Raw genomic sequence first — 25,195 nt, 5'->3', positions numbered from 1 at the left:
GGAGAACACAAGCAAGTCACATGACTTATTTCCGTTGTGGCCCTTCTTGTAAGTAGGGCTTTGTGTGCATGTGTGCTTACACATACCTGGTCTTAGAAGTAATGGAGCATAAGCAGAATATAAAAGCAAATATAACATCAATACACAAAAATATTCAGATTTAACATAAACAGGAATTTTTCTGATAACAGACTAAAATACACATTCATTATGAAACTAAAACTGGTCCATTAAATAACCTACATGCAGCCCTGCCTACACAACTGTCTTCACAAGGGTATGTTATCTAAAAGCCAGTGTTCCAGTTTTACCTTTAACATGACTGGGTTTATAGCCTGTTTGATTATTAATTGTAGTCCGTTTAAGGATCAAGAATGTCATTTCTATTTGCAAAGACCAAATGTTTTGTATTTTAACTATCAGGAGGCAGCAGTTCCCATGCCCAGTCTGCCAGAAATGAAAAGAAGATGAAGTATTACATGACTCTTACAGTTTCTGTTGTACTGACTCTTCAGCCCAAATGGAAATCAGACAGCTTGTTTCATACCAGAATCCATTTTGCCCATTGTTGTGGCTTCTTCTTGTTGTTTCACACTTTAAAATAACAACATTAGTGTACAAATGATAATCAGTTGAGTCGGTGTTCCTTCAATGTGGCTAAGAACACATTTGCATACACAACGGTAAAAGAATGAGGAAATATGTGGTCTGAGTGGCCAGATCTCGGTGTGTCCTCATGTGTCTTGGGCGCATTCCTGTACTTAAAGCTCTCCACTGGTGATCAGATCACTCAAGGACTGTTGTTAATCATAGGTGTAAACAGGGCCTTAGAAATTTTGGAGTACTACCACAAATTCCCCACTTCTTTGTTGATTTCATTGGGTAGTGTAATAGAAAAGTGGAGCACACCCTCTGTCCACTTGTTAAAAAGCAAACATGTTTGTGTTGTTTTGCTAAAAACACAAACTTTGTGTTGTGGCCCAAAGTCCCACAAAGACACATAATCAGTCAGTCGCACGAACTTGGTCACAAAAATCAATCATTCGCTTACTGCCTCCTGTAGCACACACACAGTTATTCCCAAACAGACTCGATAGTTTCCTCACACACTGGGTCAAACACACACACACTTCCTAAGACATAATCAATCACTCAGGTACGCTCAATCACGCATACACTCAGTCACGCACACATACACCCATTCTGATGCGTGTCGTGTGCTGATAGTACGGAGTTTAAATCAGCCTCACAGCTTTTATTGACAGTCAAATTGACTTTTTTTGATTAAGGATTTAAGAGTCACACCGAAGAAAATGGAAAAGACTGCAAGTCATATTGTGTCCACTCTCTTCAACAGAACAGCACCATAATACTGACAAAAGAAAAATATTTCTTAGGATGTTATAATGAACCTTCATTTGTAGATAATGTTGCTAATTTGAATAAAATTAAGTTTTTCATGTCCAAATGGACTTCAGTCATGAAATTATCTGGAGAATAAGAGATTCAACTTTAAAAACAAATTTTGCTTTTTAAAGACACTTGAAAAACGGTGATTGGTCTTTTCTTTAAATGCCTTAAATAACCTGTATTAGTCTCTCCTGTCAACTAACTTTTTTCAGTCAGGTGAATAAAGTCTGAGACTTTGACTTTTGTTCACATCCTGTCTCCTACTAACAGTCGATGTTGGTTTGATCTCTTCTGTACCTTCAGTCATTCCCTAAATCTAACCAGACCTTGACCAGCAAATCAGAAGTACAAAATTGTTACGATTAAAATATACTTAAAGGTCGGGTGAGAGGTTGTTGAGTCTCATCACCCACGTCATCAAATACTGACACTTTGGGTTGGTGACTTGGACCGAGCCACTCAGCAACACAGTGAATCAACTGCGTGAGATTCGCTGCCACTGTAAGTTCCTCTACTTGGAAAGGGAGAGTGATACGAGGTGTTTGCAATGTGCAAATTCAGTGCTAGATGCCACTAATGAATGTAGTGGACGGATAGATTTAAAAGTAAAATGTTTCCCTCTGAAATGTAGTGGAGTGGAAGTATAAAGAAGCATAAAATGGAATTACTCAGTGACAGGTACATCAGTTTTTTTTCCTACCACTGTTTTATATTTGACAATGGAGAACAAGAAACATTCTGCCAAAATCAAAACTCAGCACATGTGAAAGATTATTTTCTCCTCAAGAAAACAGCAGAAAAAGTTACTTTATTTCCTAATATCTAGATTGACGATTACAGCTAATTCATACAGTTGACAGCTAGCAGTTTATCAGTGCCAGTCTGTCAGCAGACACACACACACACACACACACACACGGATACACATACCGGTTTCGCTGGCCCCCACTGAGGTGTCAGACTGTAGTAACAGTCAGCTCCATCATAAAACTTCATCAGACAGATCAGACAGATCACACACACACACACACGGCTCCTTCATTCCCTCCCAAGAAAAGACAAAAAAAACAATAACGGTGGATAATTGCACTTGCCACATCCTCCGCTTTTGTTCCTCATTAAGGAGGAGTGTGGGTGCGTTTGTGTCGGTGTGTGTGTGACAGAGGGCAACAGTCCTTTCTCTATCTCTCACACACACACTTGTGGTGTCATTAATGTCAGGATTTAATTCTGGAGACACTTTGAGATGTCAGGAAGCATTGTGTGTCCACAGAGATTGAAAAGGAGACGGAGAGGGAAAGAGATAAAAACAAAGAGATGTCAAGTGTCTTTCTTTCTTTCTCTTTCCAGATCTTTTTATCTTTTGTCTTTCTCTCGTGCATCTTCTCCTTCCTCTTTCACCCTTGTCTCCCACCAGCTTTTTACTCCACCATCTCTTGTTTTTTTCTTTACCCTCTCTCTTTCTTGTCTTTCTTGATTTCTCAGTGTCAATTTGTTCCTCCTTCTCTGTCCATCCTGGTCGTTTTCTTTTAATTTCCTGGACACTACCACTCTGGATCAAATGAGACACTGTGTTGTTTCTTTCAAATTCCTCCCAGATCGATGTGTCTCCATTTCCTAGACTTGAACAATCTGGGTTGTACAAGGGACATTTTGTCATTGACATGAAGTTGTCATTTACAAGTTAAATTTTGATTTGTTCTAATATTATCTGTGAATTTTAAACAGGACTGGTGTTTGAAGACCTAATATTTTATACCATTCGGTTATGTTTTCATGGCTAGATGGGAAAACATATGAAAAGGCATGGATTTAGCATAATATGTACTCCACATGGCCAAAAGTATGTGGACAGCCAAACAAAATACATGGACACTGATACTTTGCACCTATATTTGGTTGTTTTGCACCAGATTTTAGACCTTGGCTTCAGAGAATTGCAGGCCAGTCAAGTTCTTCCACACCAGACTGGGATAACCATTTCTTTATGGAGGTGGCTTCATGGACAAGGACACTGTCATGTTGAAACAGAAAAGGGACAAACACAAAATGTTACAAATATAAACAAACTATAAAGAAAGAAATCTCTGTCTGTCTTTCTGTCTGTATGTTTGTCCTTCAATTTTCTCAGCAATCATTCATCAGATTGACTTCACTCTTGGCACATGCATTGCTGAATTTGGTGCAGGTTGGCCAGAGGGTGATAGTGTAACAATGAACTTTTACATTTTGACCTGTAACATTTGAACTGTATGTCTCAGATTCTGTGGGTTCAGACATATCTATTCATATAAGCCATGCCAGTCAATTTTCTGCCATTTTGAATTTTTGTCTGCTTTTTCGCTACTCCTCCAACAAATTTTAGGCAGTTGTCACCAAATTTGGCCCGAACATCCCTGGACTAAACCAGGAAAAGGACCTTTTTTGGATTTTTGATATAGTTCTGCTATCTGGCCCTCAATGTTTCATATCTCATCATATCTCATGAACACTTTGTGTTAATGCAACCACATTTGTTGGACACGTGTAGATACACTGTCCAACACTCTAGTTGCATCAACCACCTCATAAAGGAAGGGATCTCTCAGAATGTCTGTATGTATGTTTGATTGTCCTTCACATATCTCGAGAACCGTTCACCTCATGGACTTAATACTTGGAGAGTGTATCGAAACAGAGCACAATTAAGCCCTGCCTCCACTGCAGGGGAAAACAATTCTTGCCTCTCCATTGACTTTGTGGGAAGGTGCCTCATGTCACTTTCTGTCTGCTAGCAAACAACAGAAAATGTCTAAAAGTTGCTATACAGTGGAATGAACTACCAATAGGTTGAAGAACCTAAAACCCAGAAGCAATTATCATCCAAATGTGAGACAACAGCAGGACGAATGAATTCTAATTCTAATTTATAGCTGCTAATCTGGGATGATGAAGGTAGGAGAGGTTGAAGTTAACTAAGCATGAAATCCCTGGTTTTGATCTTTGTCATGTTAAGTTATGATTTTATCTGGTGATTTGATCAAGTAGTTTTAAATATCAAAGTATTTCCCTTTGAGCCTTTTAGTGGGACAATTTCAAATAGATAATAATAATGGATAATTTCTCACAGAAAAGCAAGGTAAGGAGAAGGAACACTGACATTTACAGGCAATACTCTCTGGTAGTTACAGGGTGCTAAATAATCCTTGGACATGCTGAAATCTATTTTTTTTAGCTCACTACAGGTATTTTGACAGGCGTTTCAGCCCTCCAGTGGGCGTGGTTTTCAGAGTATGACGCATTGCGCTCTGTCTCTATTGCTTGGGACTTAAGGGAGTGCAGTGTTGACTGTAAAGTTGATTGGATGAATAGTTCTCAACAATAATGTGAACAGGACTTCGGGGGCCAAGCCCACTCCTAATGGGCATGCACTCTAGACCATCCCCCGAATGTGCATTGCAGCAAGTGCCTAAAATATCATTGTATGCTATAGCAGTAAGTTTCTTTATCATTAAAAACCATGAAAAACAGGACCAAAAAGGGGTGCCCACATACTTAGTGTCATATACACTGCAGTGTAGTTGTAACCCTCTGGCCAACAACCTTCAGTTGTCTTAGAAGTGCACTTCTGCCTCCAGCTATTTTTTCATGGTGACGTAGTTCTGGCTGTGGATGTTTTAATGAGCAAACCTCCCTGGTACCATCATGTCACCTTCTCTCTCTCTCAGTTACTACATTTTAAGTTCATTAGAAGTGCATTATTGTTTGGCATTCATAAAGGGAACAGAGGACCATTAAAGACAATTTTGTGTGCAGAAAAGCCCCAGAAATTATCTGCCTTCCCCTCGTAATTGCTTCCAGCTAAATTGGTCTTGCCAATTATTACATTTACCGTACAATTTGCATGGTAATAGGCAGGGGTGTCACTCACTTCCTCGCAAATTCACCTCACGTTCGTCTCCTGTCTTCTGCTCTCGACGCCTACGCCATCCTTCTGTAATTTCCATGAAGTTAAGGAAGTGGGTAGGAAGTTGATGAAAACTCTCACCTCCTTCAGCGAGAAGCGTTGAGCTGTGACTATATGAACAGTAAAAGATGGTATATATGAGAAAACTTACATATGTCTTCAGTAAAGTTGGATTTTTTACAAAGAGGAAGACACAAGGGAGGAATTTCTGGAGGTCATTTGGGAAAACAAAGCTTGTACTGCCTTGTTACTGTATATCATGATGTACTGAGGTTTATTGTAGGCTGCAGAGCACTAAATCATTACTGTGCTGCTGTATGCTGAGGTGAAGTGGCCCTCCTTGACCACTCAAAGATGACTTCATTGGTATAGTTTTATTTATAAGGCTGTTATTGGTTTGTTGCCCTCTCACTTCTTATTGTATTTTAAGTTTTCAAAAAACTCGACATGCAACCTACTTTCCCAGAACTTATAGTTGATTAATTACCCCATACCTTCTGACTTCACACAGACAACTTTGGCTGAAAACTAAAGTTCTAAAAACTATTACTTCTAAGAAGATATTTTTGATTAAAAATTTAAGTGAGAGAACTCAACTTAATTTCTAAAGCTTTGCCTTTTACATTGTCCTCTTAGAATTTTTACTTATGTTACCTCTCTCAAAATTTCAGTAACTATGTTTTTCCCCTCCGTATTTTCATTTAAAGATGCAGTGGGCAATTTGAACATACATACAAAGCAAATGTGATACAAAACTGTCCGCCTCTCTCTCTGCTGCCTAGTATTTCTCTGCTAAGCCCCTCCCACCCCATGAGGTACTAAACATGCATTCACATTTTGCTACTGCTTGAAGCTGAACATCAGGGTTGTCAACAATTGTATCTAACTTGTAAACTAATATTTGTTCTATTCGACTAGTTATGTCTGACCAAGAGGTAAGGAACAACTGTGAAAGTGCCATCGAGCCAAGCAGAAAGAAAGGGAGGAACTGACACACAGAAAACTTGTTTGTACAGACTTATTGTGATTGGCCAGTTATGTGCTGGCAAACCCTGGTTGGTGGTTTTAGGGAGGTCAAGTCCAGTTAAAAAACAAAAACAAAAAAAGAAACCTGAAATACCAAGAGGCACATGCTCACAGACAGATTTTTTTTTTAAAGGAACCCGATCAAACATTGTTAGTGGTATGCAAAAAATGCAAAATTATAATGAAATAATATTGCCTACTGCAGCTGTAATTCACTTAACAAGGTTGAAGTAAATTAAAATGGAACACAAATAACTCTTGTGATGGGATCACACCAGCCGCTATTCTCGTCCACAAACTTAGGATTAGACCCATGAGTGCTCATTAGTCATTACTACATTATTACATAAGTATTCAGTATTCATGAGTAGGATCACACCTAACTATCAACTCAGCCTTCATTTTCGTCTCAGCTACACATCTATTACATTTAATGTCTTGGCTGTTTTGTGACAATATCTTTCCACAGACAGACATATAAACACTTAATTAACCAATTCAACACCACTTCTGTGGGCCATATTTTGCCAGTTACAACTTCCTGTTTCATGGCAAATTATGTATCATTGCTGCAACAGTGTTTGATGAAAACTCACAATCTTCACTATTGAGCATCATCAAGGTCTTAAGACTTTTTTGACCTCATATGAGGTGAATTTGATAAACCTGCTTGGAGCAGTTTGTGGGAGTATAGGGCCTGTCATTTCCTGTTGACAGTAATTGGCAATGTGACTCATATTCTCCAACTTCCTCCAACTTCTCCAGCTATCCAACTTCCTAACTCAGATTACAGCCATATTCGAATTCAGCCTTCATTTTGATCTCAACTACACATCTGTAATGTGTCGTGACTGCATCTTGCATCACAGTGACTAAATCTGTCTACTGACCGACAGACATAACCACTTGGCAAAGTACTCAAAACCACTACAGATGTAGTTCCTACAGTGGGTCTCTCCAGGGCCACATTTTGCTGCTGTGATGACACAAACACAGACTCACAAAGTGAAAACAATACCAAACCACATGCTATTGCAGCTGGTAATTAATGTTAATATTTTATCCTGGGTATACTGGCTGCTTACTTGGTAGAGCGTGGACCTCATGTACAGAGTTAGTGGCCAGGGTTTGATTCCAAAAAAAAGAGAGAAGAAAAAAAGAGAAAATCAATTAATGAGTGCTAGTACCCCAGGTTTTATTTAATATTCTGGTTTAGAGCAAGTTCTTGTACTCATAACTAACACTGTATAGTTTATTTTGTTTTTGCTCTGTCTTGTATTTTCTCTTGTGCTTTCAATTTTTTTCAAACTGTGCTGCTGTTTAGGCCAGAACTCTCGAAGAATTGAGATCCTAATTGCTGTCGTATTATATTCAGTGTTAGACAAAAACAGAATTATGTGGAAAGGAGATTAACTTCAGTAGACAATCAACATTTTGACCTTACATCAACTCTTTCCTTTTTCCTCTCCTGTCAGATGGATCATGATCCCAGGAACCCAGCCTACATCGCCACTCAAGGCCCTCTGCCCTCCACTGTGGCTGATTTCTGGCAGGTAAACACACACACACACACACACACACACACACACACACACACACACACACACACACACACACACACATGCAGTGCATGCACAAACACTCACAAGCAAAAATCAATACGTTCTCCTCTCTTAAACAAGAGTTAGCCGATTTTTATTAGTGCAGTGAGCCACGCGGGAGACCAGCTTGTTCTGTGGATGTCGTTATTAATCTCTCCTTCACCATCATGCTCACTGCCCAGTAACACCTCTACCACCACACACACACCAGTCTTCTGTGGGACACATTGTTAATGCAGGGGACGACAAACACTTTTCCCACTGTCCCAAATGTTGGATTGGGTTTGAATCAGAGACCAGAGGATCAATAAGTTATTCTGGCCAGTCGTGGTGTATATATATGTGTGTGCGTGTGTGTTAGGGGTTTGTTAGACGTGAAGGTCCCCTTGTCAAACAAGTTCTGTCCCTGCTAGTGCTGGTTACATTTCAGGCTTGAAAGAGAGGAATTTCAAGAATCACTGTTAATGCTAAACTTGAGTGAAATGTAAATGACAACTAATTTAAAATTAAACTTATCTTTTTTTTTTTTGTTTAACCAAAGAGAAAAATGTCCTTTTAGAACAATGCTGAAACATCAAGGCCACAAAATACAAATATCTGCTTTTAATGATTACAATTAGTTCTGCAATGAAAGTGGTATTGCAAAATATTCTGTTTTCTTTTTAAACCTACATCCTAGTCGGGTTATATATTTTTGCTGTTTTTACTCTGCTGACTGCTCATCAGCTGAGGGGTAGGTGCCAAAAGATGCGTGTAAATTGTTCAGTCAAAGTAAAATTTTACGGTACATTTATGCTAATAGTTAAGTCAATTGAAATCCATAACAATTCTCAACACAAACTACTTTAGTTGTGGTGATAAGAGAAGGTGAATGTGTGACTTCAAACTGAAGTGGACAGAAATGTGGGTTGCGGGGAAGAGAGGGTGTTGATCATGATGGTGGTGGGATGGGGAGGTCTCCTCAGGGGGATGAAGGAATGAACTTTAACCCCATTACACCACTACTTCCCTCCCTACTTTTTCCAGATTCACCAGTTACAGTGTTTGTTCATCAATTACACCCAAAATATAGATGTATATATATATATATATACATATATATATATATATATGTATATATATATATATATATATATATATATATATATATATATATATATATATATATATATATATATATATATATATGATAGATATAGATATAGATATAGATATATAATATTCTTTTCACTCACTAACAATGATCAATTCTCAGTGGATTTGATAATCAACAAGTCCACTATTCTGTGAAGGGTCTAGTTTCTATTATATATTTTTATACACATTTTGAAGTATTGCATCAGAAAACGTTGATGAAGAGGCTGAAAAGGAGTTAATGTTCTTAATGGGAGATGGAAACACATTTTCTGAATAAGTTCCGACATAGCAAACATTTAACTCACATGACTGATCAGCTTTTTTCAATTCGACTGTCTCCTCATCGCTTCCATGGCTCCATAACACATCCATGACCTCTCCACACAGATCTGAGGAAACCTTCATCACATTTATACATGAAACAAACAGAAATGTAATATTTCCATCCTGTTTTTTATATTGTTTTGCGGTTCAGCTGGCACTCTTTTAATTACGTCATCTTGTTGCGCACTCTTCTTCTGCAATGGTATATTGGCTTTCCGACTGGAGACCTACTGCTGCACAACCTACTGCTTACCGGATCAACCATCTCCTAATAATTACACTCACAGTGGGCAGGAAAAAGCGTTCATTTACATTTTCTTTTGATGAGTTACTTGACATTTGCTTAAAAATTGTGATACATTTGGATGGAAACATTTAGGGCTCCATTTAGTCAACATTAGGGTCACAGAATAAGGTTTACTAAACACATCTGTGGAGGAAGTTTTAAAAGCATTAATACGTCTCTCTTATCAAGAGACTGTGTTGTAAATGTGTGTCTCATAAAGTCTGCATCAAGTACACAGGTCTTAACTCACAGCTGAAAAGATTATTTTGTCTAAAAGTCTCTATCCAGGCTTCTTGTTGTGTTGTGGTCCAATGAAGTTACCCAGCAATACTGTGTCTTATCAGGCTCCTAAATCAGGAGCTGCCAAGGTTATTACACCACATCCATCACATTTTACACAACAGTTTCCCTATCAGGATTCTGCTGAGGTGCCCTTGAGCAAAGTACTACTGAAGGCACACACTCCACAATGTCCAGTTTCCACAAGCTAATACATGAATCTGTGTGATGTTAAGCAGCACAGTTCTAGAAAAGAGCACGGTGTGCAGTTAACTTTCTCCAGGATAAATAAGAGTTTAAATTTAATTTGCATTTTAACAAACCAGATAAGTTTTAAAAGAGGGAACTTGTCCTTGTCTGCACCAGCAGAGTTCTCACCCTGTCAGCTAAACCAAATTAACACCATTTCTCAAAAAAGTGCACCGTCACATCTTTAGATCCCTGAGACCAATCAGAGAAGCAGTGGGGGCTGAGAGGAGGGTGTGTAGGGGTGCAGTAATTCAAAACCTGCCGCAATTAAACGTTGGTTAAATCTCCAGCAAGGTGTGGCAGCGCTTCTGACTGAACGGCAGGTGCGGCCATCTTGGTTATCTAACACGATGATGTGGGAGCGGTATTGTTTTATGGCTTCCATTAACGGCTGACTGTTACCTCTGATCAGAGTCGAATGGATCTCTAGAGCCAGCCCACCCTCCGGCTGTGAGAATATGACTGCCAGCAGGAAAAATACGACCGCGTGCCGGGTCTCACTGTCGAATGACCCAGCTGGGGGAGGGAACCGCCTCGACAGCAATTACTTTTCATGCCACAACGCTTGACTTCCCTGTAGTTTCTTACCAAAGTTTCAAGCACAGTAAACAAGTCTTGAAGTGTTCGGTTTCAGACTTCATTTTCACCCCACCCCCAAAACAGACATGTCTACCCTTCCAAAACGATAGATAGCATAAAATTTAAACTGATTATGGACCAATATCCAAGCGAGTGGGTGAGGGAGGACACATGTCAGTGTTCCCGTTTGCAGATTTTGTGAAGTGTTGACAGCTTCCTATGAGCTCTTGTTCCAAACTGAGCTCCCCACAATTTCAAGAACGTGACTCCTACTCTTAGGAAATGGCTGAGTCCTTGACATTTACTTTGGAACTTTTTAAAAAACACTAAGTCCCTGGTTAAAAATGAGATCATCTGTTCTTTTGAGACTTTTTCAAAATGTACCATGAAGGTTATTCTGTCACAGATAGTAGCCACTAGGTTTCAAAAGGAAGAGCCCTTAAAAGAGAGTCAGTTTGAGATGGTAAAGTTGCTGTTGTCTCGCTGCCACTGCAGTGAGTTTTACTGATTTTGCATTTTGTTTGCAGATGGTATGGGAGAACGGCTGTGTGGTTATTGTTATGCTGACACCTCTCGTTGAAAGCGGGGTGAAGCAGTGCTACCACTACTGGCCTGATGAGGGATCCAACTTGTATCACATCTATGAGGTAAGATGACTCACAATGAGCAAAAATCACTGTTTGAAACAGATGTATGATGTTTTAGGGGAAAAACATAACTGACATCAACAACTGGCCTTTCAGGAGCTCTGGTTAATTAATTGATTAATCTGTTGCCCCATATCAATGACCAGGATCCAGACAGTTTCTTAAAATGGTGTGATGACTCGTACTTGCAACTCCATGTATCTAAGACAAAGGAAATCTTGTCTGCTTTTAGTAAACAGTGGTGGTACTTGAGCACCATCCCGGATGACAAAATAACCTTTGATGCTGATTGGCAAAAAGGTCATTCAGACACAGTTTTTCTTGAGAAAGTTGAGGGGCTTCTTGCTCTTTGCTCTTGAAAATGTTTTATTCACATTTCATTGAGTCAGTTTAACTTTTGCAATTATTTGTTTGCTTTGGCAATCTCAGCATGGTTAATAAAAATAGGATGGGAAAGACTGTGAAACTATGCCAAAAGACCACTGGCATCAACTTGAATGATCTTGGTCTTGTTTACCAAGTTAGAACCATTCCTAGAGCAATGGCCATCCTGGCTGACCTTTCCCTGGGAGGGTCAAATCAAATAGATATCTCTCCTTCTTTAACAAGCAGGAGGCCTCCTTGGTATTGTACCCATACTTTACTAAAGGTCTGAAGGACTCTTAGTGCTTTTATAGCCAACTGCAACTTTATTGTGATGACATCTACTGAATGTCTTATATGTATTCATGTGCTTTATTAATTATTATGATATATATTGGTTGTGAGTTGCTTGTGTTGACCACTGTTGGCAAACTCAATTGCTTTCATCAACATTAGACTATCCAATCACTATGATCAAGTCAAACTTTTTAAAGCCAAAAATATAACTGTCCCAAAAGATTGTCATTGCTTAATGAAACATCTGTTGTGAAGTTATGTCCCAAGCGATCTATCAATCTTGTCTATGTCTCTGAAAATATGGGTTTTATTGTGATACATGCAACACTTGGTGCTGTAAATGATAATTGTAAATACTGATAAGTAATTTTTTTGTCTTTTTTCTCAGTTTTCTCAATTTAATAAGCATAAACACAATGGCAAGTAAAACTGTTTGGTGTGTAGTGCTTTTATGTCTAAATTGAGTCTTGCACATTCCATATGTTTGTTCATTGTATGTTTGTGTGTCTTTGCAGGTGAACCTGGTGTCTGAACACATCTGGTGTGACGATTTCCTCGTCCGTAGCTTCTATCTGAAGAACATGCAGACCAACGAGACACGAACTGTCACTCAGTTCCACTTCCTGACCTGGCTGAACCAAAATGTCCCCGAGACTAGCCGGACGCTCCTCGACTTCCGCAGGTAGGGAACTACTTTAAAGAAAACCATAAAAATATTTTAAACTAAACAAAGTGTTATTGTTTTTCATGCGGTTGATTAAATTCTCTTAAAGTAAAGTTTTGGAGGGAAGGATTTGTCCCCTTTATTGTCCTTGTCCTGTTGTCTTTGTCACTGCTAACCCCACTGTTGGCATGGAGAGGTAGCAGATAGCCATGCGTCTCCTTTGTCTCCTCATGGAGCCACCAAATCTGCATCAAGAAACTAAACCACAGGTGTTACTAGTGCAGCACCCAGACTGTAATCCTTCACCAGCTTCCTGTCCATTGTATTCTTATAATGCACAAATAAAGTCAGAGGTACCACCACCAGCTATTGAAATGAGGCCCCTACATTGTTGGGCATGTGCCTGGATAGATACCACTCATGCACTCACACAGAATTTTCAATAAATTTTTCTATATCAGCCAGGTAATAAAGAGTTTTTAGTGTTTTACTTACTTTTACTTTCTTGGGACTTCTGTTCATTTGAAGTACATAAAGAACTAAAGCCTGCTTTTAATGTTGATAGTGAAAGCATTGAGGTTGTAGAAGACCTTAAAGAAACTTCTGAAAGTCTTTTTAAAGAGGCCTTTGGAGAAAAATATCCTTTGATAACGGGATTCATTTCCAAAGCAGAAGTGAAGAAGAGCACTTTGTAGGATATTTTCAAAAGAAAAAAGTACCCAAGCTGTTTCTCTAAAGGGCTGGATACCTCACTTTGTCTTTGATTTGGTTGAGCAAAACCAGCCTATATTTCTAAAGTAGTTAATTTGTAGCAAGACATGAGAAAGACCTAAGAACTGTGTGATACTAGCTGAAAACATAACTGGGGAAATGTTTTGCACGTACGTCATTGTCTATATTCTATATGCAAGCTCACATCTTACACAAGAAGTCTCACTGATATCTCTGTCTCCTGTGATGAATGGTGTCATCAACATTCAGGAACCCAACAGCTATTATCATGGGTTACAGAAGCCTTGATACTTACTGAGTTGTTCCTTGAGTTTCTTCTGCGTATTCACTCATCATCTAGCAAGAAGTTCCCTGACACTTTTTGAAAGCCATTCTGGCAAAAAGTAGCAAAACACAAACTAAAACAGAAGAATAAAAGGCAGGAAAGTAGGCACCAGAAACATAAAACCTAAAAATCAAGTCATGAAATGCACCTCCAACAGTCCTTGACAGCTTTGTTCAGACTGCAGGTAAATCAGACTTGTTTCTCAAATCAGATTTCTAAGACAGACTGTGTGCTAGGGCTGAACGATTTATCGTTTTCTGATCGAAATTGCGATTTCAGACAACGCGATCACATGATCGCCAAAGCTGCGGTTTTTTGCAGTGCTCCTGAGGGCTGTACTACGAAGCAAGCTCAACACAGCCAGGCTTTCTTTGTATGCTCTGGATCGACAAAGCCTAAAACCTCAATCAGAGATAACGGGTATCATGATGGTGGTTATCAACTCACTTTGTTAATCCAGGCTTTCGTCTTCAGACTCTGTGCGCGCTCACATTAAAGCGGCGTTTGTTGCGTCATTTCACTCTTCTTCCATGAAATGAAGCGATCGCGAGCCACTTACTTAAGTCAAAATGATCAAGTTGTTATAATTATGAGCTGTGGAAAGTATACTAAATACATTACGGCAAAAAACAACATTGTTGCAAATAAAGCAGGAGAAGAAGAATGATGTCAGAAAATGACTGATGGACTAAATGTGGTCTTAATGCTGCCGTTTATTCTAACATGAAAACTGCACATTAAACAATAAAACTCCATACAGCGGATTTAAACATGATGAAGTCTGTCTGACACTGTCCTATGATGACAGAGACGTGGAGATCACTGAAGTTTTTGGCTAAACGAACGTAAAATGAGTGTTACTGATTTAAGACTGTCTGTGATAAATGATGATGAATTTTCTGATCAGTGATCTGAGCTGCAAAATCACGGAGACAAAACAGATAAAAGTAAAAAGTATTCAAAGTGTCTATAGTTGCTTCATCATTATTTTACTGTGTGGATTATATACGATGTAAATTTAAAGTGTTAATATGATCTGGAGCAAACCGGAAAAATGACTCTGCATCACCAAACGGAGGTTACCATGACAGCGCGATGCATACAGTTTGTGCCGCTGTTTCATTTTTACATTATATGGATTCGTTCGGTGATATAACGAACATACAGCTCAGCAACTTTTCATTTTTAATGTCTTCCCTCAGTTTAAAAGCTATATCGCTCATAAACAACCTTGTTAGGACAATTATAAATTAAAGAACGGCGCGTTTTACAGACGATTTAATCTGAATCTCTGAACATAACCTGCTCCCGACCAGGTTATGAGTTTAGTATAAGTTACCATGGTGATCTAGCAGGTTAAAAGAGAGCCACTTTCGTGACACTGAAAACCCTGGATTTTTAGTCTCAACATAGCTCGCTAACACATTAATCTCGCTTCGTAGTTACACTCCTCTGACGTGCATCATAACCGACAATGCAGCGAACGTCATATGGAACTTATTGAATGGACCAGACGTGTGTGTGTGTGTGTGTGTGTGTGTGTGCGTGTGTGTTAATTTATTTATTTATACAGATTTAATGTGATGATGTGTGCAAATTGTCTTCAGTATAGTCAGTAGTTTTTCTCTTAATGTTATTTTTCTTTGAAGCCCTCACAAATACCTAGTTTGAATAATTAATAATGATTGTAAATGTTACTATACATTGTGAATATTGCACTGAAGCTTGATTTGAAGAAAAAATCGTGAATCGAACTGAAATCGCAATATCTGCCAGAAAAATCGCAATTAGATCTTTTCCTAAAATCGTTCAGCCCTACTGTGTGCTACTTGCAAGTGATCGGATCAGATCTGTGTGTCCAGACATCACCAACATATCTGGATAGGTAACAATGTTGTGATAACAATGTAGATGTCTGTAACTACAGACCACCAGACCAGACAAACTCGGCAACGTAGGACTCAAATGACACTAAAGAAACTTTGAAATCAGATTTGAGCAAACAGTGTCCAGACTTAAATGCATCTGTAGAAATCCAATTGGAATCATATTTCTAACCACCTCCAGATAGGGTTAAGCTCATGGACAGTATCATCGTCCATTGCAATGGCATCGCAATGACAATCATCGACCACTGAGCCCTCTACCATCGTAACATGATGATTTAAAAACTTTTTGTATCTGTGGTAGTGTGTCCCCTCAGAGTTATTGTAGAGTTGTTGTTTTCAGCATGTGAGAGTGAAAATAAAAACAGTGTTGCTGCTGTTTATTACATTACGTCTTCACGTTGTTTTTTTCCTTTTTAAACACAACTAAGTTTAGGACATGCGGTGCAGAGACAAAGACCCTTTCAGCAACAATAACATCATCCTTTGCAAAGTTTCATTGTGGACACTGTCATATACCAATTTGGTAGACATCAGCCATAGTCCAGACATCACCCACGTACCTGCATGGATTGTTGTGGCATCAGTAACAATGTTCATTGGTGAGCCTGGACAAAAACATCTTCCCAATGTGCCAACAGACAGTTTAGACACTTTAGTGTCTGTCACAGACTGTTTTTGTTTGTGTCCTTCATACCACTCTGCATCACTCTGAATTTGACATATTGTGTTTTGCTCGTGGCGCAAAAGAAAAAAAAATAAAATTTGAGCAGCCAGAGCATCCGGACTGAGGTGTATCTGTACGAATCTGATTGGAATTAAAGTTCAGATCACCTCCAAATTTGGCTTGGATCTGACTTTCAAAAATCACATTTCATGTTTCCTGTCCAGATTTTAAAAAGTAATCTGGATACAACCTGCAAATGCCAAAAACTTTTTTGGGTTGGTAGTCTGAACAAGGTATTCAAGGGTGCTACTTTCTTCAGATCTTTTTGATTTCCCAAAGGGACTGCAGTTGAATGACTGGCAAGGGCAAATGTGTATGAGAGATGTTTGTGGATGGACCTGGTTCTTTTGGACACTTTTGTTTTTCTTTCAAACAAAAAGAAAGTGAAGTTCCTGGAGTTGTTTGTCCCCCTCCTTCCCTCCCCTAAACCACAGAGGCTTTGAATGGCTTTTGTGTCTCGCTCGCAGCGTAATAACTTCAAACCTCTCACTTCTCCAGGAGTTCTGACTCGTGACCTGAGATGCGGGCAGAAAAATATCTATATATCCTCAAACATCCTGGGCATTTTCCAGTCGATAACAGTGTAATTCAGGATGCATTGAGGGAACTCTGCTGGAGTGATCCTTTATCTCCGGCGCCTTTATAGCTGCTCCCCTCCTTCCCCCCTTTCAACCTCTTTTAAACTGATATACTGTATTGCCTATTAGGTGGGTGCCGCCCCGGCCCCTTTTCTCTGATTCACTGTGGATTTTCTCAAGCGATAGACCCCAACTCAGTTTTATATATAGGCCCGGTGTCGCCGTGCTGCTGGCGCACATCAATTAGGTGAGATATCGAGAGTGAGGGTTTGTGGTCACAGCTATTATAAAAAGGTCTGGTGGGCGTCACCACCCACCATCAGTTAGGAAATATTGCCTTTACTCACAGGGCAGCGGGGTCAGAACACAATGAAGAAAGCGCAGAAGGAGATATTTTTCATTTTTATTACCGGTGATATGGTTCTTTCACAATAACAACCTGACCCTCCTTTTTTTTGATGTTTTTTTTTTATACCTCGATGGTTTGAGGATGTCGGCTGACCTCTCCTTCTTTTATGCTCGTGCCGCCATGTTTTTTTTTTTATAACCTCACTTACAACTCACTGACTGAGCCGAAGCATTGCTTACAAATCCTCTCTGTCCTTCTTCCCCGTTTTACCAGCTAACTAGCGGTTGCCAGTGTCATTTTTGTGATGTTGCAGCTAGTAATATAAGCCCAGTTGCATAGTCACAAAAGTGATCATTGGAGACTGTGACTCTGCAACCAAAGGGGCCTCATTGACCCCCCCTCCCTACCCTACCTTATGCCCTTTTTCCCCCTCCCCTCCTTCTCATCGCTCCTCTTTCTCTCTCCTCGCTGTGCCCGGTGACCTGAGATGACCTCTCGCCTTTTTGCTTGCTCATGGTTTGCTTGACTTCCTTCAATCTCCTCCCACCTCCTCCGCCTTCTCTCACCACGCCTCCCTTTCTCTTTCGGTTGCTTTCGTCTTCCTCTCTCCCACCCTTGATCTGTTTCTTATGTCCTTCTATCTTTCTCCCCTTCTGTCCCACTCGATGATTTCTGAATTTTTCTCTGAGAATTCATCCAAACTTTTCTCTGTTTTTGCCCTCGTTCCACACTAAATGGATGTTTTTGACACCTACAAAATAGTTCTCTAGAGAGGACAAACCTGAAAGAGTAAAGTGCAAAAGAGAAACAGACCTCAGCTTCACCTGGAGGCGTTTTCAGCAGTAAGGTTAAGAAAGCAACTATCTCTCACCTCAAACATTCTCTGCAATCCCTCAGTTTAAATAGTAGTGTAGCTGATCATACCATACTGCTGTTGTCATTGAATTATTCATGTTTATTTTGTCAGAGGACTTCACAATCGTAAAATCATCTTGTGCAGAGGTAAAATGCAACACACACCCTCTGACATGCAAAACACCCATATGCATTGTTTTCTAATTGACAAATTGTTGAAACTTAACTGTCCTTTTTCCCAGCATTGATGGATCAACTCTTAAGAAAAGCATCAATTTGAACTCTTTTTCTTTGTTTATTTATTTTTCTCCTTGTTAGACAGAACACACACAGCTCCTGTGGAGTTCGACTACATATACAGGACACATCATCTTACCAAACTGGCACATATAGAGCTGCACAATTAGCCGATTAGTCAATTGAATGAAAGTTAATTGCCAACTATGTTGATAAGTGATGAATTGTTTTAGTTATTTTTCCAGCAAAAATGTCAAACATTTGCTGGTTCCAGCTTTTTACATGTCAGAATTTGCTGCTCTTCTTTGTCATTTATGGTAGTAAATGAAGGGTCTCTGGGTTTTGGACAAAAAAAGCTATTTGAAGACGCCACTTTGGGCTCTGGGAAATCGTAATGAGCATTTTCTTGACATTTCAAAGACTCAACAATTAGTTAACCATGAAAATAATCGGCAGGTGAACTGATAATGAAATAATTTTTAGTTGAACCCCAGACGCATATCATACCTTGACCACATCATGTGTCTGTATGATGGGTTTGTTGTGTGCTACAACTGACAAATGACATTTTGCGATATGTTGAAATTTTGCAACTGCTCACTGTCTGCCCATCAACCAGCGATTGCCAATATATTTGCATAGGTGTCTGCCAATCACCGTCCCTGACTTGGTCGAAATAAATCCTTAATTTACCACTTTAGATGTGAAAGTAGTCTGACTTAACAGGATGTTTTCCTCTAAGAACAGGGGGCATTTATGACCCATAACCAAGACACCATTTTATACTTGTAAATATATGTAAATGAGTTTAGCTGTTTTAAGCAGTGTAGGTGATAATAGAGATCAGGGCCTTGTTTAATAAAGCCATTTGCAAGTATACTACTTACATACAGATTGTAAATGGTGGCAGTGTCATAAATTATTGTTGCGTGTTAATACAGGGAATGAAACATGTCACTCATAAAACTGATATAATTTCTCAAATTGCAGCTTCAAATTCAGTAAAACAGTCTCAAGGTTTAGGCCTGTCACTGTGGACTGAGATCTTTATACGAGAACAGGAGTGTCAGCTCACAGTCACGCTGTTTTCAACCATAAACAGCCTTTTCAAAATGAGGTGGCTCAGTGTGCATATAGTCTTATTTTCACCATCTCTGTCTTTATCCACTCCATCTACTGTATCTTTGTCTCTTGTCTCTCTGTCTGACTCTTGATCTGTCTTTCGCTCTTACTCCGTCAAGCTTGAATCTCTCTTACGGGCCGTTTCCTTTGAATCCCACTCCCCTCTATACACCCCCGCCCCCAATCCCCCTTCCTTGCCTGTTGGTGACTCTCTGCCAGCTGTTTCCATGGTAACATCACTTTTAATTGTCTGCAGTGAGCTCTGACTTTTCAATTTTGCTGGTTTGGAGGATGAAAATGAGTCGGGCCGGGGGGTGGGGGGTGTTAGGTGGAAAGACTTACTTTCTGCAGTTTTTGTGATGTGATTCTTGCCTGTGTGTTCATCTCTCGGGCCTCGGGAAACCCTTCCAAAACCTACTGCCAAAAATGCATGTTTTGTCAAAAAAAAAAAAAAGCATGGAGGTTGTTTGTCCTGGAAATGCCTGAAAACAGATTGTTGATGAAGATTCAGTTGGGTTTGGTTCTCAGTGACTAACTGACAATTATGTTACTGTGTTTCATGTGGTTTATAGTGTTGTTCTGATATCAATACCAGGATCAGAAAATGCCTCCAGTACCACCTAAAATGCTGGTATTGGTATTGGCAAGTACCCAAGTCTATGCATCTGATTCCACAGAATTTGTTAACCCTGAAATGGGACCCTGCTACATCCGGCCTGGGTCTTCTATAGCATTAACTCTCTGTATGCATTTGTCCATGTTTTAAAAAGGGTTTAATCTAAGCAAGGCCGTTCTACAATGATAGCAATCATATCACATCCATACTGGGTCAGTCAGATACAGCTTTTAAAAATATCAGTTAAAAGGTATTTGGATCAGTACTTGTTATTGGATGATACACAAAGTTCAGGTATCCGGAAGGAAGAACTTGCATCAGAATATCTGGATTTATATAACTGAACCAGTTTGTGAATGTAAAGCACTTTTGCAGAATGTGTTCATTTAATGCAAACTTCTTCTACTGCTCCATGATCCTCTTAATTCAGCCAGGTTTTACCAAAGGCATATGAATCACATGCCAATGTCTTAATAAGGATAATGATTAATATGGCTGGATGAGTCAAACAAAACAGCTCATTTCCTGTGAGAGACCAACATTCAACAATGACAAGTTAACTTATATAATGTACTTAACTAACTTAACCAAACTGTGACCATTTTACCACATTGACCATAAAAGAAGTAATGACAAAAGTCACCTGATTATTGTTACCATGTCCAAAACTCATAAAATGCACCACATGTAACAGCATTAAATGACACATAGAAAGCTTAAAATATGTAGACATGACATGCAAAATGTCATTAAAAGTGATGTGCTATTTATACGCCATCCCATGAGATCACATTCCTAAATTTGTGCTTTGGATAATAATAAATGTTTCAACTTCATCCAGGATATTATATGATTCAGTCAGTGAAATTGTCAAAACAATTCCATGAAAAAAATATTTTTTTTAACCAAAATTCTTAAGGTCTACTAACTAGCTTATTCCACATTGTAGACCTTTCAAACACATCTCATGGTCTTCTTCTGTGGATAAAGTTTACTGTAATGGATATGAGGACGATCTAAATTTTTCCTTGGTGCTTGGCATAACTTCAATAAATATCACTGGAATTGATTAGGTTTTTGAGAAATTCTGCAGACTACTAAACAAGGTCGAAGAGATTGAAAATCACCTTAAGCAGAGTTGAAAAATTTCAATAAAAAAGGGTGTAAAAATGTGGCAAAGCTGTTTACAATGAGGAATTCTAGAAGGTTGTTATATTCACTCTAACCATAAATGAGCTTTCCAGTTCAAGGAAGGAAAGAGCGAAGCCTCAACACTTCAGGTCTGAGCTTTCTTTCCTTTACTGGGTGATGCATTATGGATTTCACACACCACACATACACACACGTTGCCTTAATATAATATGTTCCTTCTGAATATTGTTATTTAGAGTTATCACCATGAAATAGAATCAGAGATGATCTCCAGCTGGGATCAAGCTCACGGCTCGCCGCTTCTTGCTCAGATAGAAGCTCGATGTTTGTGATTCACTGGCTGCTGTGCATTTTGATGAACAAGGTGTGAATTTTTACCACAATTTTTCAAAAAGGATGTGCCACTTTCGACACATACTTTGAGGCACTGCTCAACTTTTTTATGCATGTATGAAAGCAGCAACAAACATGAAAGCCAAATTATCTCTATATATATCTACATGCAGCAATGGGATGGCAACTTCAAGATCTGTCAGTCACAAAATAATTTTAGTAAATCCATGCAAAGTAAGGAAAGCTCTGTCTTCTTCATTTTAGGATACTGTTATGAAATTGTTTCCATCATTGCAGTAAATCTATAGTTCTTACAAGATGCTTCTTGTAACATTTTAATGAAGAATTGCAAGACACTGGGGCCGATTCTTCTGTTGCTTTACAGCCCCAAACAGGAAGACGGTGCTCTTCTTCTGCAGAACAAAATGAAGCTAAATCTTTCAGGTTTCAGGTGACTGTAGATGTTGGAGGTGGAAAAAAAATGGTGTAAGGAAAACAATAATCAGGTTTAGTATGTTAATTCCTGATGATAAAACCAAAGAGAAAACAAAGGGCAGCAGGTTTTATGGGAAATATCACTTTTATGATTGTCTGCAGCTTTATTTTTGCTAATCACATCAAGATATTTTACCAGTGGTGGCCAGTTACGATGCACAGTGCACCTTTTAACATATTATATGCTGTGTGGAAAGTAACACAGATGTGTGTTGTCCAAATCTAGACACAGCTGGCAATAAGTTTTAGAATTTCAGGATGTATCCACCATCTTGCAGAGTGTATTCAAAGACATTTGTAGCTCCATAGCACTGAGGAATGGCTTTTTATTTTTATCTTCTCATTTTAATCTTCACGATATTGCCACTGACTTTTTAGTCTCTTGATGAAATTCTCTACTGGGAATTAAAGAATGGTTAACTAAAACAATCAAGAGTTATTTTTACAGGTCACATATAGAGTCTTGTTTGTGGCTGAATTCAAGTATTTTTAATCTGTGATTCATATTCTTTATGCTATAATTGCAAAAACTAATTTTAGCACAGCGCAATTTTACTATTAGACATTTTGGATAAAAAATATCTGGTAAGTGGGCCAAACTGTGAACTCCCAGTCTTGATACTCATGTTCAGCATCATACAGTATGTTAACATGAAAACATGTATCATGCAAGTTTTTAAAAGACATTTAGTGTTATCAGAAAGCCTTTTTTACATTTTGTTTGTCAGTTCACAACATTTTGTCCACACTGATTGATATTATGAAGGTGTGTCATTGTACACACAATTGTGAGAAAAAAAAATGTAGTAGTAGTAAAGAGTGAGGTCCACACGTGGACGAAATCTGGGTGGATCAAACACACCCAGGAGATCACAGTCCATGTCCCATGTAAAACCAAAGCCACAGCTGACATTTTGACAAGCATAAAGTTGTGTTTTTTTTGTACACAGATTGAAGAGACCAGGTTGAAGTATAACATGATTGGAAGATTTTGTGATGATTTCAAAGTTGTGCAGCTTTAATCAACATAATAAGGACTGTAGCAGCTCTGAGGCACATTTCTGTCTGTTTTTTCAGAATAGAACTTGGATTTAACAGTTATGTGCATGCTGTTCTTTTGACGATTATTTTTAAAAGCCCAGATACATGGTGTACTGACTGTCTGTGCTGTTGCTGTACCTGTGATGTTAACACTGAGCTTGTTTTTCTGTTCTGTTTTTTACAGGAAAGTTAACAAGTGCTACCGGGGACGCTCGTGTCCTATCATAGTCCACTGCAGGCAAGTATTATAACAACTAAAACAGTATTTATTTGTTTTTCATTTGTTTAAAGGGTTCTCACTGACATTCAGAAATGAATTGATGAAATGTGATTTGTTCTGACTGAGATGTGATTTTTTTTTGATTGTCACTAATGAGCAAAAAAGATAAACAGACCTTTTGCTGAGGAATTGTTTGGCAGAGAAGATTTGAAGCTGAACTTGGCCAGATCCTTTTTGGTTTCTCTTATCCCGTCCAAGCTACTACCATTTTATGTCTCACGAGCTGTTGTGTCATTTGTCAGTGTGGTACAGGCAAGACAAACACTTAAAATGAGAAATTAGCCGAAAAGTTGTGATTTAATTTGACAAACTGTCCACGGAGGAGGGTAACTTTTAATTGGAGGCACTTCAAAGTTTGCAGTCTGTCTGTCTGAGCCAGTGGGTGAGAGGGAGAGGGGGTTAAATAGGAGTAGGCAGGGTTGCAGCTGTTGTGTTTGTCTATGTGTGTGATATCACATCTGCATATCCCCCACCACCTGAGGAAATAACTCAGACCAGTGAGACATAATTAAATCTGTATTTAACAGAAAAATCTGCCGCAGTTTTTCTTTTTTTTTTTTTTTTCCTGTGGAATGGAAACACGCTGCAATGATTGGATTAGAGGGGAGAAAAAGTTCCATAACAGATAGCCATTATATCTGTCTGCTCGCCCCTTCACTAAGTGATCTATTATTTAATATGGTGTAATGGCTCTTCCAGGATGATGAAACTGTACATTTCTCGGCTAAATTGTCAGGCTGCAACGGAGTATGAAACCTGTCTTTATGAAGCAGCAGCCACAGCGGCTGGCTCATTCTCAAGTTCCCCAGTTACCTTTAGGACTTGACAAGTAAATAAAATGTTCAGACAAATAATAAAACCTCCAGTTGATGGTTTGTTACCTGGTGTTGAGGTTACTTTAACCACCACAAACACACTTGTTGTATATAAAGGTGCTGTAATGTGAAGTGTGATCATGGCAGTCAGAATAGGTTGACATGCTTTATTATAGTCTACATTTATTTACAGCCATCTCACACATACATCAGCTATACAGACAGCTGTTAGCTATACAGCCAGCTGTTTAGCTAATGTATCATTGTTGTTAGCTTTACTAGCTTCACTCATACTCATCGAAGAACTCCCTAGTAACTTCACGTTTTTCCACCCAGAGCCTCTCATTTTTCTCTTGTTACCTACAGTATGTACATTCATTAAATTGAGTCATACAGCTTCAGGAATACCATGAATTCTTCACTCCAGCTGAAATATTTCCAACTTGAGTCTTCACTTCACCTCAGTGCTCTGGTAACTATAGGCACTCCTCTTGTTCCTCTCTTTCTGCAGGCTCCCCTCTAGTGTTACGTTTTGATGTGCTGTTGAAGTCAGTTAACGTGGTATAAAGAGCAAATAAGTCAGCATATGGAGGAGGTGGGGTAGATGGATGGTTCAAACAAACACAGCTTAAGTTACCCAACTTTACTTATGTAAGGTACTTATTTTATCTCAACCCAAAATACTCACCAATTCGTTTTGGTGCCTAAACCTAATCAAACTGCATCAACCACATGTTTTTTATTCCTGCCATGATGATCGTAGAATGTGAAATTCAAGCCCTATTCAAGCCCTATTTTGAAATTCAAACTGTTAAATATTTATCATTGTTGACTTGCATGTGTC

The 25,195-nt window shown here is 38.9% G+C and overlaps 1 protein-coding gene across 1 annotated transcript in view; it reads left to right on the top strand.

Moving 5' to 3' along the window:
- The window catches only part of LOC146318071 (receptor-type tyrosine-protein phosphatase N2-like), a 299,017-nt gene that overhangs the window by 255,286 nt on the left and 18,536 nt on the right, over nucleotides 1-25,195 (top strand). Inside the window, exons 17-20 of the mRNA XM_084731518.1 lie at nucleotides 7,858-7,935; nucleotides 11,365-11,484; nucleotides 12,660-12,826; nucleotides 23,441-23,494. Of these exons, the coding sequence (XP_084587644.1) occupies nucleotides 7,858-7,935; nucleotides 11,365-11,484; nucleotides 12,660-12,826; nucleotides 23,441-23,494 (419 nt within the window). The remainder of the gene's footprint in view (nucleotides 1-7,857; nucleotides 7,936-11,364; nucleotides 11,485-12,659; nucleotides 12,827-23,440; nucleotides 23,495-25,195) is intronic.

This window comes from Lutjanus erythropterus, chromosome 12, assembly GCF_056507025.1.
Source record: "Lutjanus erythropterus isolate fLutEry1 chromosome 12, fLutEry1.hap2, whole genome shotgun sequence".
Classification (NCBI taxonomy): domain Eukaryota; kingdom Metazoa; phylum Chordata; class Actinopteri; order Lutjaniformes; family Lutjanidae; genus Lutjanus; species Lutjanus erythropterus.
The sequence above is the reverse complement of the archived record's forward strand: the minus strand, read 5'-3'. Positions and strand labels throughout refer to the sequence as shown.